Source organism: Magnolia sinica, chromosome 18 (genome assembly GCF_029962835.1).
Source record: "Magnolia sinica isolate HGM2019 chromosome 18, MsV1, whole genome shotgun sequence".
NCBI lineage: Eukaryota > Viridiplantae > Streptophyta > Magnoliopsida > Magnoliales > Magnoliaceae > Magnolia > Magnolia sinica.
In genome coordinates, this window is record NC_080590.1 from 31,029,804 (window position 1) to 31,045,646 (window position 15,843).

General features: G+C 38.9%; 1 protein-coding gene across 1 annotated transcript; it reads left to right on the forward strand.

The window, feature by feature from the left end:
• The first annotated feature begins 427 nt into the window (after positions 1–427).
• On the forward strand, positions 428–3,109 carry LOC131233025 (uncharacterized). Its single transcript, XM_058229590.1, has 4 exons — positions 428–1,024; positions 1,117–1,293; positions 1,528–1,656; positions 2,136–3,109. The coding sequence occupies exons 1-4, from the start codon at positions 500–502 to the stop codon at positions 2,223–2,225; spliced, it is 921 nt and encodes a 306-aa protein (XP_058085573.1). The 5' UTR covers positions 428–499; the 3' UTR covers positions 2,226–3,109.
• Positions 3,110–15,843: the final 12,734 nt, after the last annotated feature.

The following is a 15,843-nucleotide window of genomic DNA, read 5'->3' on the forward strand; positions in this document are numbered from 1 at the left end:
TGAATCAATGGGGCTGATTTTTGGGCAAGTTGATCCAGTGCTGGGGCTATCGTATTAGAAGGATTGGATATTGAACTCAAGACCGATTGGACCTGAAACCTTCTCCTCAGATGAAAAGCGGACAAAGAGGCTCACCGGCAGTAGCAGCAGGGACGTGAATTCCGTGAGGCCGTGGAAACACCTTAATTCCGAGAGGCACTGACGGTCGGGCCCACTTTTATGTATGTGTTATATATCCAAGCCATCCATCTACTTTCCCAGGTCATTTTTGGAAAAGGACACAAATATTAAGTAGATCCAAATCTTAGGTGGGCCACACCACAGGAAACAGTTGTGATTGAATGCCTACCATTCAATACTTCTTTTGGGCCTGGCCGTATCTTATATAAACGGAAGCGGAAACCAGTCTACTTCGTTTCAACCACAAAACAGAGCATAAAAACACAAGCAAAAACAGCCATCCCCTCGATCTTCTTCTTCTTCTTCTTCTTCTTTTTTAATGGCATCTGATCTCTTCATCTTCAATGCCTCTTTCTTTCGCCAATCTCAGGAAGCTTACTCTGCAGATCCCGACCTCCAATTCCTCCAGGACCCTCTATTTCATTTCCCTGACCCTCTTGACAATCTCCAATCTATCTTTAGTGACCCAATTCAATCACAGCCGTCTGATCGATCCCCCATTCCTCCTCTCATCTCCACCTCTCTGCCCAGCCACAAATTCCAAACCTTATCATTGGACCACCCCACCACAACAGCACAAGGGATTACTAATTCGGGGGTGAAATTAGAAGAGTTTTGCTTAGATTTTGAGCCAGATTATCAGAGTCTTCTTCCCAATAGCCTTGGATTGATACAGAAGAGTTTCTACAGTCAGCCGCTTGATCAAAAGCCAGCTCTTCTCTTCCAACCCCACTTCTCTTCTCTCTCAGAGACCCATAAATTCCAGACCCAAATCTCAAATTCGATCGAAAATCCCAAATTCAAAGGGTCCATGAGAAGGGCTTGCAGCACAGGGGATTTGCAGGTTTAAAAAAATGCATTTTTTAGGCCATCTTCCTCGTTTTATTTCCCACTTTAATGCGTGCTTTTCAATCTGATCTGCACTTTTTCCTCCAGAGAGCGAACTCAATGAAATCGAATTATGCCTTTCCAAGCTCGTCAGCTTCAGAGACTTCGTACTTGGAAGAAGTAGGAAGTTTCAGGGTCGGGCGTTACAGTGCTGAAGAGAGGAAGCAGAGGATTCACAGGTACAGGAGCAAAAGAAATCAGAGAAATTTCAAGAAGACGATCAAGGTGAGATACCAAACACCCCCTCCTTTGGCTGCATTTGGATACACAAATGAATTGAATTGCGAACATTGAGTTTAGTTAAGAGGAAACGACAAACGATTTTTTTTTTTTTGTTTCAAGTTGGGCGTAACGAAATTACAATCCAACTGGATTGTGCATCCAAACGCACCTTGTATTTTCATTAGAGTGTTGTAATTGATTCGGTTGAAATCTAGTTTTGACTGTGGTCTTGTGTAGTATGTATGCAGGAAGACGTTAGCGGACAGCAGACCGCGAGTACGTGGTAGATTCATGAGAAACGACCAAACTCTCGAGACTTACAAGGCTCCTGCTTCTCATCGAAAGGAAATCGAAGAAGAGAGATGGGTAAGAGACCAATTTATAAAATGGAAGAAAAAATGACGGGTACTCGCGCGAGTAGTACTCGCAGACGACATCGAGAGAAACGGTTTGCACCCATACATCTTGATGTACTGCAATAAGACACGCCGGAACTCTAGCCGTTGGATTTGATTAACGGTTTGATATAATTTAATTTTATAGGTTTTTATAATATCCCTAGTTCTATGGAAAGGCCCATCATATAAAAAATTCTGGTAACTGAAAAGAACTCCAATCCAACGGCTAATGTTCGCCCATACCCTATTGCAATGCTTCCGGGTGTATTTTAATCAGACCCGTCCATTCATCATTGGGCAGCACATGAATGCTGTACAAGTGTGGTCCCCTGCTGGGTGGGCCCATCTAACTTTATGGCTGGGATCCTGCACGCATAAACTTGCTTGATGAAACAGAGGGTAAGATTGTAAATTTCTCATTTTTTTTTATCCTATGTTTTTTATCAGGTGGATGGACCGCATGATGAGGAGGAGCTGATGGCAATGATAGATTTTGTAAACAGCAACGGTCCACAATTCCAGTACTGGGATTCCTGAGTGATGCATGTATTTTTACAAACCAAAGGAAAATCGATTCCATGGAGGAACAGATATCACCACAGTAGAATAAAGAAGACACCTAAGTTATAAGTGTGCCATCTTCACAAGTGTAAATATACCACATGTGTGCGAGAATGGAGCTGGTCATCAGGTGAGCCGCATGTGTACAAAGAACTTCGGCTGTTGGTGAGTCGCTCTTTCCATTCATTTGTTTTGTGCTCGTTCGGTATTTGATGCTCGGATGGAAAGGCTTGATTTTTGAGACATGGCATCTAAACAGTGGAGATTACCTGATCAACGGCTCAGATTTCACACACGTGTGTATGTTGCCAGGTGTGAGGCAGGTATACTAAGGTCTCATTAGCAAGCTGTAAATACTCGCGGACATATTATTAATCCTCTATCTCTCAAATATCTGATTCTTGGCCCATGAAACCCTACAAGTGGGCCCCACTGTTTGCCATTTCGTTCGAATGATCTGATGCTGCCCAATTCGGACGGACTGTGCTGAAAAGATTATGTCCGTAAGACTATTACGAATGTTTGATGGGTGGCCCACAAAGAGAAAAGAAAAAACTCCACGATTGGCATTCAACAGGGAGAAAGGAAAAGATTGTACGAGTATTCTGTGTGGACCACCAGATCAGCATCATTGAAGCGTGGGCCGTATCTAGGAACTGAAGTCCTTTCAAGAGACCGAACACACGTGCAACAAAAAAGCTGACATCACTTTGTTTTATGGGGAGGTCGATACATCGAATGATGAAAAATGGGAGGGATCTTCGATTTGTCTTTTCTTCCGACTGAATAGTTACATGACACGTGTCCAAAATCTTTGTATAGCATGCACGTGTTTTCAATAAGTGGGCTCCATTTGTTTTTTTTTTTTTTTTGTTTTTACTTCCGACCGTTTGTTTGTTGTCCCACCTTAGAGGGTGGGCTGCCAAAAACACCTGATTTTATATATATATATCTTCCAGTTGTGAGCATATTAAGGGCAAGTGTGATTTATGAGGTAAGAGGCAATTACTTAGTAAATGGGTAATAATTATTTACCAGGTAATTACCGTTCCATTTTTTATGCGGTCATTTATTTTTTTGGCATTAAAATTAAGGATGGGTGCCAAATGAATAGAGGGCCTACTGTGATATATGTGATGTATCAACACCGTTCATCCTATGTACCAACCTCATTTATGCTATGAACCCAAAAATGAGGTAGATCCAAAGCTTAGTGGACCACACCTCAGGAAATAGTGGAAATTGAATGCTTGCCATATAAAAATTCATGTGATCCTTAGAAGTTTTGAATGAAGCTGATATTTGTGTTTACTCCTTATCAATGTTTTTATGACTTCATGAATAGGTTAGATAATAAATAAACATTAATGTGGGCCCAATAAACAAAATAACTTTCAATGGTGGACATTTAAGGCAATTGTTTCCTGTAGTATGGGCCACTTGAGCCTTACATTTGTCTCATTTTTGAACTTAGGCCCTAAATCTTATGATAAAACATATGGACGATGTCGATATGTCATGCACATCATAGTAGGGCCCATAAATGTAAGTCAACTTTTTTGGACCAATTTTCGAGACAAAAATGCATTTGAAATTTTAAATAAAGGAAAAGGTAATAATGACTCTTTTCAAAGGTACTTCCTGATACACAAAAATCAAACACGCCGTAAGAGAGTCTTTGACACATGGAATTAAGTGGGATGGAATTGCTTCTTCTTCTTTTTTTTTTTTTTTTTTTTGTTTGCAATAAATGCAATTTTATGTAGATTGTCTCTTAATGTTGTGAGAATGAGCTATTTACTTTGGCTTTTGGATCATGTAGGATATAAGGCTTAAATACATGTTTTGATTAATGTAGTGTTTGATTGTATATGGAAAACAACTACCAATCTTGAAAAATTGTGTTTGAAGGATCCTTGCTCTTGCTCGGGTGGTAGACTCTCAAGAGTTTCAACACTTGATCAAGGGTTCAAGTATCCATAGGTGGTGAAAGCCCACTATAGTGTGAGTGTGTGGGGGTGTGTAAAATAATAATAATAATAATAAATAAATAAATAAATCATGTTTGAAAACCAAAGTAAGAAGTATGGTGGGGCACACCGTGATGTTTGTGAGTAATTAATCCGACCTGTCCATCTATTTCGTAAGGTGGGGCACAGCTTGATGTTTGTGATTAATTAATCCAATCTGTCCATCCATTTTGTGAGATCATTTTAGGACATGATACCAAAAGTAAAGCAAATTCGAATCTCAAGTGGGCCATACAAGAGGAAAGAGTAGGGAAAGAATTTCCTACCGTTGAAACCTTCCCGAGCTCCACCTTGATGTTTATATGTCATCCCAACCATTTATAAGTTCATTCCTGTTGGGATGAACCAACAACATAAAAATTTTTATGTGATATATATGAATGATGCAATGGTGGTCACTCAATCCCACTGTTTTCTCTTGTGTGGCCCACTTGAGTTTTAAATCTATCTCATTTTTTGTTGCTTACCTTAAAATAATCTTGTAAAACAGATGAATGGGGTTGATTCCTCACAAATATCAAGGTGGGCCCCGCCTCCATTCCCAGCATAAGAATTTACTAGCTCATGATTTTATGAGAAAATCTCATGGATTTGGCAAATCCTAAATTGAATTGTGGAGAGCTCTCGCTGACCCTCCATGCTCCGTGCATAGGATCTAATGTTGGACACCTATGATGAACCAAAAATGGATAATTTTTCAAATTAATAGATTTAAAGTTCCATCCCACTTAATACCATCTAATTCCATGCGGGTAGGATTAGAGGGATAGGTTTTGATGGAAAAATAGATGATTTTGCCTGAAAACGAATTGGGAGCATTAAAAATTGAAGTTCTCAAAGTTTATATTCAAATTCATAAGCTTTTTTTTTTTTTTTTTTTTTTTTTTTTTTTAAATAAGGACTTAAAATCTAACTGTTTGGAACACAAGTTCAAGTCCACCCAGAAAATAGCTTGTTAACCTTTCGTATGAGTGTGTGACATCTAATCCGTCCAATGGGTTCTCCCAGTCATGAGAATCAACTTTTGAAAACAAATGTTACATCTACAAATTGAATAGATAATAGTTGTATTTTTATATTTATCAATGGCTAGATTTTGTTTTAACTGGGATGGCCCACCTAATGAATACAAGGGGGTGATTTGTTTCGTTAGGTGATTTTTATTGTTAGAAAATCCTATTAAAAGGTTTGGATTCAAATGCAGTTAACACAGGTGGAAATTGACTTGTGGTCTAATCAATTGACCTAAACACCTCTTTATTATTATTATTATTATTATTCTAGGTTGGCTGCATGGATCAGTGGTATGCGGACTCTGTTTTAACATTGAAACCAGGGATTAAGGACCCATGTGGTGTAAGTAGGTGTGTGAGGGTGTGGGTAAAAAATAAATTAAAAGACCTCTCTTTCATTATGATTTTTATATTTAAGTCTAGAGGTATTTTAGTATCTTTACAGTCATTAGTTTTTAACCATTCAAATAAGAAGTTAGAAAAATAATTCACACCAAGACTGACCAAAGTTAGGTGTTTTGTATAAATAGATTATTTCCAATGTGATTTGTGGTTATTTTATTAATGGGTAGAGTTTTAAGTTTTTCTTCGCATATTTCCAACTTACAGTCTCAACAAGTTTCTGGTGGACTTCACATTTTTTGTCGCCTTGAATTGCATTGCTTAAGCGGTTTATGGTGCAACATTTTTATCGGCATCTCCTTACAGACTTCCATATATACTTGTTACCACATTTACCTAAAGAGTCCTCACCAAGTGGTATCAGAGCTTGTTAATCTTCATTCCATTCCATTGCCACCATCATGGTCTTTATCAATGATATTATTAATTCATCAGTCTCACTGCCTATCACATCCCTAATTCATAGAACAAAATAATAATAAATAAATAAATAAAAATTCTAGCCACCGTTAGATCCACAGCAATCCCACATCACCATCCATCCAATGTCACTACAACTCCCCACTACCGGTGCCCTTCTCATCCATCTTACCAAAGCGCCAACGTCCCCAACAACTAATTAAAACCCGTACACTGAGCTACACTGGACGTGGATAAGCTACTTCAGGGCTTAGTAGCTGTATGGCTACTGAAGTGATGTCACTAAGTTTTGTGGGCCCCACCATCATGATGCATGTTCTATCCACCCTGTCCATCCATTTGCAAAGATCATTTTAGGGCATGAGCCAAATAATAAGGGGGATAAAAAGCTAACGTGAACCTCACTACAGAAAATTGTGGGAATTGAACCCCTACCATTAAAAATTTCTTACGGGTGATAGAAGTTTTCGATTCAGCTGATATTTGTGTTTTTCTTTGGTCTGTCTCTGTGAACTTGTGAACAGGTTGAATCTCAAATAAACATTACGGAGAGCCCTAAGAAGGTTGCAACAGTGGGTGTTACTGTCCCCATTATTTTCTGTGGTGGGGCCTAATTCTTCGGCTCATGAGCTAAAATGACCTCTGCAAATAGATGAATAACATGGATACAACGCATACATCATGACAGGGCCTACGGAACTCGTCGTCGTCACTTCAGTAGCAAGATAGCTGCGGAAGCCATCAGTGACTAATCTGCACCCGCTACAAGACTATCATAACCATAATCTAGCTACCTAAACTCATCTCTACTGCATCCAAAATCTCTTCTTCCAAAATAGAGTTTTGCACCTGCATCAACGCTGGAAGCTAGATTTTTTGGCCCTTGTACATCAGCACCATCACTAACACTGTCTATATCCAGCGTCAGATCTGTAACTTTTACAATGTTGATCACTATCAGATCACTGACTCTGAGATATCATAGCATTGATTAATCCCAATCAGGATTACATAATCGTGGATGGTCCATCTTCCTTCTCAAGGGACCGGTTCACAAAATCTTTAGACAATGATGTTGGGGTACTGCGGAAGCATACAAAGATTAATCAAGTAGGTGATCCAAACACCCTGATCTATAGCTCAAGTGGTAGACTGAGTGAAAGATACCTTGTTTCAACACTCGAGATCTTGGTATCGATCCCTAGTGGGGGTGGCTAACAATGAAGTGTCAACTGAAGGTGGGGTGTGATAACAAGCTAACCAAAAAAAGTTAGGGTAATTCAATCACACCAAGAAAGTACAATGCAAGTACTCCGAATTTTATCTTGAAAAAAATCCTTTTGGCAAAAAATCATGGTACAAAATGACAAATTTCACTATAAAAGCAGAAAATTATAAGACTAGAGAGATTAATTACCCGATTCGAACAACCTCGAATTAACCCAAGCTACACCCTTGAAACCCTAGAATGAATTAGAAAGCCTTAGAATTACTTCACAATCCTGATTACACATAAATATAGTGCCTTTGGAAGAATCACAATCAAAATAAGAAACAATTCTCACCCTATTTCTAAATGATTTAAGACTTCAAAAACAACAAAGGAATATTAAATAAAAGCAATTGCATACTAACTAAACTCTGTGAGGCCACCATCGTGATGTATATGTCTTATACGTACTATCCATCATTTCTCCAACTTATTTTAAGGTCATGAGCCCAAAAATGAAGCATATCCAAAGTAGAAGTGAGCCATTGAAAACTTCTTGAGGGCCACAAAAGTTTTGGATCAAGCTGGTATTTGTGTTTTCTCTTCATCCATGTCTCTATGGCCTTATGAACAGGTTAGATGACAAATAAACATAACTGTTGGCCCTAGGAAGGTTTCAATGGAGGATGTCATTATCCTCATTGTTTCCTGTGGCGTGGTCCACTTGAGCCTTGTGTATACTTTTATTTTGGGCTCATGCCCTAAAATGATATGATAAAATGGATGGACAGTGTGGATAAGACACATACATCACGGTAGGCCCCACAAAGTTTACTCAGTTCCTCAGTACGCAATCCGCCTGCATGTTAGATTATTGGATGTGATTGCCACAGCTTTTATCTCCAGTTGGAGTCCACCGTTTAAAGTCTTCACGCCATTCACTCACTGTGATCCAGCCATAAAAATTCTTGTATATGTTTACCTGAAATTTCAACCCCTTCCCTAACTATCTTGACCAATTATTCAAAATCCAAACTATCAAATCCATCTTATAAAGGGATGATGACCAACTTGTAATTGTACAAGTTTCAGCTAATCTAGATCTTCCAAAACATTAGACAAGTCGAAACTTTCCCAAATGGCTTGCCCCACGATTTCACAACCATCCATCAAATTTTCTATCCCATATGAACAGTTCACAGACCTCCAATGTTCTACTGACTTGAGGCCGTAGACAAAGTGCCAACTAAAAACAGCGAGATCTAACACTTACAAAAGCAACTGGAGGCTCCCAAATAACATAACGCATTTGCTCTCGTAGTAGTGTTTGATACTGACGCAGGGATGAACGTGATGAGGTTGATCACCGTCTTCCTTGTGGATAGCTACTCCGAATCCCTGTAGCTTTTCTGGACTCCTCACAGAGACTTCTTGAATCCACAAGGAAAATAATAGATAAAAAAAGAAAAAAAGAAAATAGAACTAAATTCTAAAAAGTTTGAAATTTGATTGATAATTGAAATAAACGAGTTTACAACCCTTAAAATAGGGATACTAAGCCATGAAAAAAGTTTCAGAATTAAACTACAACTAAACCTACTAGAACTCACGACTTAATATAAACAGTAAACTTACTATTTATAGACAGTCGTGGTTTCCACTAGACCTCATGGTTTTCGGTCAAAAATAGTAAGTGTCCTATTTGGCTTCACTATGCTATTTTTCTAATTATTCTAAGCACTTTTCATATTGGGCACAACTCCTAAAAGCTCCTAAAAGCCCAATGGATGAAGAGTTATATTCAAACTAAAACTTACTATAAATTGTAAAAATGAAATTAAAATAGGAATTTGACCATCGATCTAATGGTATTTCGCAAATTCGGTGTGCACAACTTGGCTTAGCGGTTGGATGGCTAAAGTAGCTCATCCTACCCCAAAATCATATATGGTACGTCGAATAACTCATTCCGGTTTGTGAGATACATCTGTTTTAAGGTCTGGATGGTGCACACTTCCGCTTCCAATCAGGCCTTTTCCGATCCATCTTGGCCATGAAACTATCCACGACCTGCTCTACATCAAATACATATGATGAAGTGTTGGACCTTTAAACCAGTCTCTCATTTTCAATGAGAACCCACTGATTTTGCAACTTTAGTGAGAATCTAATTTATGATGAGAAATGATCCAAGAGTTTAACGGAGAATTGATCTTTGACAAAGAATTTGTTAAAATTATAACACGAAAATTACTATGGATTGATTCACTTTTATGAGCCCATATGACCTATGTTTCACATGCTAATAAGGTCCAATTGTTAATGAACTCTTGAAAGGGTATTTTTGATATTTTCCTTTTGAAATGATAACTTTTATGGTAAGTTATGTTAGAGTAAAGAGAAAAAAATAATGTTAGAAGAAAGAGAGAGTTGTGGTTTTGGGTTATTTTTTGGTGTTATAAGAGCGTCCAAGGAAAGAGAGTTGAAATTTTTGCTGTAAGTTTTCTCCATTCCTGTAATCTTCTCTGAATAATATGAACATTATACAATACAGCTAGAAGGTAATAGGTGTTCTTAGTACATGTAGTCAAATCAAAATGTGCTCATAGCGAAGGTTAATATATGATGTCCCTAATTCCCTAATTCGATCGTCACTTTGTTCCATGATTTTTTCTTAAAGGGAATTTCATATAAAAATTATGTGTTCTTTGTGTGGTTGCTTGAATTTATTTATTTTTCATTTTCTCTTATTTCTTTTAATTCAGACAATGGTGCTTCCGCAAAGTCGATTCTCCAACAAATTGTATCAAAGCGAAGTTGGTTTGTTAGTTTGTATTTGAGATATAATGTCAATAAGATTGAATGTGAAGTTTGAGACAGATAAATTCATTGGTCAAAGCAACTTTGAACTATAAAGATTGAAGATGAAAGCCCCTCATAATTCAGCAAGGGATGCGGTATGCACTCCTTTGGAAAGAGCATCGTCTGGAATCCATGAACGAAGAAGATTGGGATGAACTGGATCAAATGACAATTAGTACAATTTAATTGTTCTTAGTTGATGAAGTCCTTTACAATGTCATAGACGAGACGACTATTGCAAGTTTAAGGGTGAAATTGGAGAGTATTTACATGACAAAATCTCTCACCAATCATTTATTTTTAAACAAATAATTTTATACTATAAAAATGGTGGAAGGGCGGATCTATCTGAATATATTAACACATCAACATACTGGTTTGCAAGTTGATGAGTGTTGAGGTGAACATCGAGGAGGAAAATAAAGCCATTGTTGAGATGTAGAGCCATATCTGGGGGCCACTCGACCGGTCGAGTGGCCCACTCGACCAGTCAAGGACTGACTCGACTCAAGGTCCAGCGAGCATTGGTTTTTGGTTCCGCAGTACTCAACCGGTCGAGGCCCATGCTCGACCAGTCGAGGGGTTGCTCGACCAGTCAAGATTATGCAAATTTGTTTTCGGATTCTACACGGACTACAGATTTTTGAGTCAGTTTTCGCAAGGGTGCGAAAGAAAAGTTGTGTAAACTATAAATAGGTGTCCCTAGGGCTTTTCTAGGGTATGAGAAATAATTCTAAGATGTGGGCAAAGGGTTTTCTCTGTACTTCCAAGGGAGAAGTTAGTATATTGCCTTATAATCTTCGTTTTTCTTCATAGTGAAAGTTTGCATCAGTGGTTTTTTACCCTTGTTGGAGTTTTTCCACGTATATCTTATCTTGTGGTTTGTTTGGAATACTTTGATTCTTTTTTTAGTTTCTATTTCTTTCTATTTATCGTTTGTGGGTGAGACCAGAGATTGGATCTTGGTTCACTGCATTGTTGGCGTGCTGCGCAACAACTGGTATCAAAGCTATTGGTTTAGTTCTATTGGGAGCGATGACGGAAGAAGGAAAGACTAGAATTGAGAAGTTTGATGGTTCAAACTTTGCCTTCTGGAAGATGCAGATGGAGGATTATCTGTATCAGAAGGACCTCTATATTCCTCTAGGAGGAAAAGAGAAGAAACCAGAAAATATAACAGATGATAAATGGTTTTTATTGGATCGAAGGGCTTTGGGAACGATCCGACCCTCTTTGTCTAAGAGCGTCACCTTCAATATATCTAAGATGAAAATTATAAAAGAATTAATGAAAGGCCTAACTACCATGTATGAAAAACCCTCAACGTCCAACAAGGTTCATCTTATAAAACAGCTATTCAACATGAAGATGTCAGATGGTGGGAGCGTGGCTGAACATCTAAATGAGTTCAATATAGTTACGAGTCAGTTGGAATCCATTGGCATTATTTTTAAGGATGAGGTCAGGGCGTTATTAATCTTATCCAGTTTGCTAGACGGTTAAGATGGTTTGGTGATTACTGTGAGCAATTCTTCAGGGTTGACAAAGCTGAAATTTGATGATGTGGCAGGTATAATTCTCAGCAAAGAATCTAGAAGAAAAACATTAAGAGTTTCAGGGGATTCAGGGAATGCTCTAAACGTAAAAGGAAGAGGAAGATCGCTGAACAAATGAGGCAATAAATACGGACGTTATAAGTCGAGAAAGAAGTCTAAGGGATCGAAAGACGAAGACGGGTGTTGGCATTGCTGCAAGAAGAGGCACATGAAACGTGATTGCAGGGCACTTAAGAAACAAGAAGGAAGCTCTCAAGGCGGGAATGATTTAATGAATCTATCTAAGAAGAGTGACACAGAGGCATTGATCTTGTCTCTTGATGCGAGGAATGAGTTTTGGGTTATAGACTCTGGTGCTTCGTTTCACGCCACTTCATGTAAAAAAGCTCTGCGTGATTATGTGTCAGGTGACTTTAGGAGAGTCTACATGGGTGATGATGAGCCGTGCAGTATTGTTAGAAAGGGAGACGTTCATATAAATCAGAAAGACGGAACGGTTTTGAAATTGAAGGATGTCAGACATGTACTGAGTTTGAGACGGAACTTGATCTCAGTGGGGCAGTTGACCGATACCGGTTATGTGAAGACATTCATCAGTGATTCATGGAAGATCACAAAATGTGCCTTAGTGATATCTCGAGGCAAAAAGGAAAGTACTTTGTACATGACTTCAAGATTGTATAGTTCACTCGCGGTCGCATCAACTGGAGTGAATGAGCAGTTATGGCATCAGAGGTTGGGACATATGAGTGAGAAGGGGATGAAAGTGCTATTGTCAAAAGGGAAGCTACCAGGGCTGAAGTCTATTGACTTAAAATTCTGTGAGGACTGCGTGTATGACAAGTAGAAGAAAGTAAGCTTCAAGAAGACAGGACATGCTCCAAAGACGCATCTGTTGGAGCTTGTAAACATTGATGTGTGGAGACCGGCACAGGTATTATCTCTTAGTGGCTCATGTTACTTTGTTTCTTTTATTAATGATGCTAGAAGAAAACTGTGGGTCTATTTCTTAAAGTATAAATCTTATGTATTTGATGTAATTAAGAAGTGAAAAGTTATGGTAGAAAATGAGACAGGTAAAATAGTAAAATGTCTTAGATCTGATAATGTGAGAGAGTACTGTGATAAGAGGTTTGAGGAGTATTGTACAGCAAATGGAATCAAACATCAAAAAATGATTCCAGGGACACCACAACAGAATGGTGTGGCTAAGCGGATTAACAAGACCATCCTTGAGTGTGCCAGGAGCATGAAGTTACATGTAAGGTTGCCCAAGACCTTTTGGGCAAATGCTGTGAATACTGCCGCATATCTCATCAATAGAAGTCCCTCAGTACTATTGGATGGTGAGCTACCAAAAGAAACGTGGACTGGAAAAGATGTAAACCTTACACATCTCAGAGTGTTCAGTTACACTTCATATGTTCACATTGATGCAGAGCACAGAAACAAGCTGGATGCGAAGTCCAGGAGGAGCACGTTTATAGGTTACGGGCAGCATGATTTTGTCTACAGGTTTTGGGATGCAAAAAACAGATAAATCATCAGAAGCAAGAACGTAGTCTTTAATGAAAAAATGATGCATAAGGACAATGTGTAGGAAAATAAGACCGAGGAGAAAGAATTCGTAGAGTTGGAAGAGTTACCGGACACGGGTGTTACAGCACCATAAGATGATCATGCACAGGAGCATTATGAGGTAAAGCCGTATACACCGGTTGTGAAGAGGTCTACTTGGGAGAGGAGACTCATGGTCCGATACTCACCCTCTTTAGATTATCTACTGCTGACAGATAATGGTGAACCAGAGTGTTTTGAAGAGGCATTACAGTCGGATACACGGGTTAAGTGGGAGCAAGCCATAGATGATGAGATGGACTCTCTTGAGTTTAATCGTACATAAGAGCTAGTCACTCTACCCAAGGGTAAGAAAACTCCTCATAACAAGTGAGTTTACAAACTGAAGGAGGAGCACGATGGTTCGAAACGGTACAAGGCTATATTGGTTGTGAAAGGGTTTCAACAAAAAGTAGGTGTAGATTTCACTGAAATATTTTCACCGATAGTGAAAATGTCTATGATTCGCATGGTCTTGAGTATAGTGGCCACAGAGGACTTACATCTAGAATAGCTAGATGTTAAGACAGCCTTTCTTCATGGGGACCATGAAGAAGAGATATATATGCATCAGCCGACAGGATACGTGGCACTAGAAAAGGAGAACAAGGTTTGTAGACTGAAGAAGAGTTTATATGGCTTGAAGTAGGCCCTGAGGTAGTGGTACAAGAAGTTCGACAGTTTCATGTCTGGAAACGGTTTTAGGAGATGTCATGTAGACCACTATTGCTATTTGAAGAAGTTTGATATGTCGTACATCATCCTTCTTCTGTATGTTAATGATATGCTTGTGGTCGGTTCAAGCATGAAGGACATCTCAGATCTCAAAAGACAACTGTCTAGAGAATTTGTCATAAAGGATTTAGGAGCTATAAAACAAATCCTAGGCATGAGAATAAAGCGTGACAGGAAAAATAAGAAACTAGTTTGATCACAGGTAGAGTACATAGCCAAGGTACTTGATTGATTCAATATGGGAGGTGCTAAGCCGGTTAGCACTCCATTAGCCAACCACTTCAAGCTATCTAAGGAGCAAGGAGCAAAGACGCAAGAGGAACGAGACTACATGGCTAAAGTCCCATATGCATCAGCTATTGGGAGTCTCATGTATACTATGGTGAGCACAATGCCAAACATTTCTCAAGTAGTGAGAGTTGTTAGTAGGTTCATGAACAATCCCAGGAAGGAACATTAGGAAGCTGTGAAGTGGATCCTCAGATACCTGGTAGGTACTAAGGATGTAGAGCTGTGTTATGGAGGATTGGAAATCAAGCTACAAGGCTACGTAGATTCAGATTTGGCAGAAGTTATCGATAGCAAAATAAGCACCATATGTTATGTTTTTTCTCTGGGTAGTGCTACAGTCAGTTGGGTCTCTCAATTACAGAAGATAGTATCCATCAGTACGACGGAAATAGAATATGTTGCGGTTACAGAAGCGTGCAAGGAGATAGTATGGATGCAAGGTTTCATGGAAGAGTTGAGTAAGAAGCAAGCATATTACAATCTGTATAGTGACAGTCAGAGTACAATATACTTGGCTAAGAATTCAGTCTTTCATTCAATGACTAAGCATATTGCCTTCGGATATCACTTCATACGTTCGTTACTGGAATATGGATCGATTGCTCTGGAGAAGATTCATACAAGTGAGAATCCTGCGGATATGCTGACCAAGGCGGTCACACAGGAGAAGCTGAAGCTTTGTTCAACTTTAATTGGTCTTTAGGCTTGAAGACGAGGAGGTGGTGCACTCCAGATGTAGAAGACGAAGGTTTATGGCGATGTGTTTCCAAGTGGGAGATTGTTAAGATGTGGAGCCACATCTGGGGGAGACCAGTCGAGGTTATGCAAATTCGTTTTCGGATTCTGTACGGACTGTAAATTTTTGAGTCGATTTTCGCAAGGGTGCAAAAGGAAAGTTGCCTAAATTATAAATAGGTGTCCCTAGGGCTCTTCTAGGGTATAGAAAATAATTTTAAGGTATGGGCAAAGGGTTTTCTCTGTACTTCCGAGGAAGAGTTTAGTATATTGCCTTGTAATCTTCATTTTTCTTTATAGTGGAAGTTTTTATTCGTGGTTTTTTACCCTTGTTGGGGTTTTTTGACGTATATCTTGTCTTGTGGTTTGTTTGGAATACTTTGATTCTTTTTTTAGTTTCTATTTCTTTTTATTTATCATTTGTAGGTGACACCAGAGATTGGATCTTGGTTCACTGTATTGTTGGCATGCTGCGTAACAACCATAAATTTGTTAATATTTGAAAGGTCAAGCTATAGATGTCCTCAAGGGGGGGGGGGGGGGTGAATAAGACAATACCAAATATTTTGATACAATGCGAAATAATTAAACAATTATACTCAATTGCTTAAAGTATCGAATTCTTGATATCAAATAGTTCGTAGGACAACTGTAAGACCTGTATCCTAGTCCATACTATTCCGTCGACTCTCGCGATCCTTTCCGACGAATTTCGGCAACCCA

Excerpts from the sequence above, each read along its gene's own strand:
- LOC131233025 (XM_058229590.1), top strand. The coding sequence starts at position 500 with ATGGCATCTGATCTCTTCATCTTCAATGCCTCTTTCTTTCGCCAATCT. Across the intron at positions 1,025-1,116 it reads GCAGCACAGGGGATTTGCAG|AGAGCGAACTCAATGAAATC; the intron begins GTTTAAAAAAAT and ends TTTTTCCTCCAG. Across the intron at positions 1,657-2,135 it reads AAATCGAAGAAGAGAGATGG|GTGGATGGACCGCATGATGA; the intron begins GTAAGAGACCAA and ends GTTTTTTATCAG.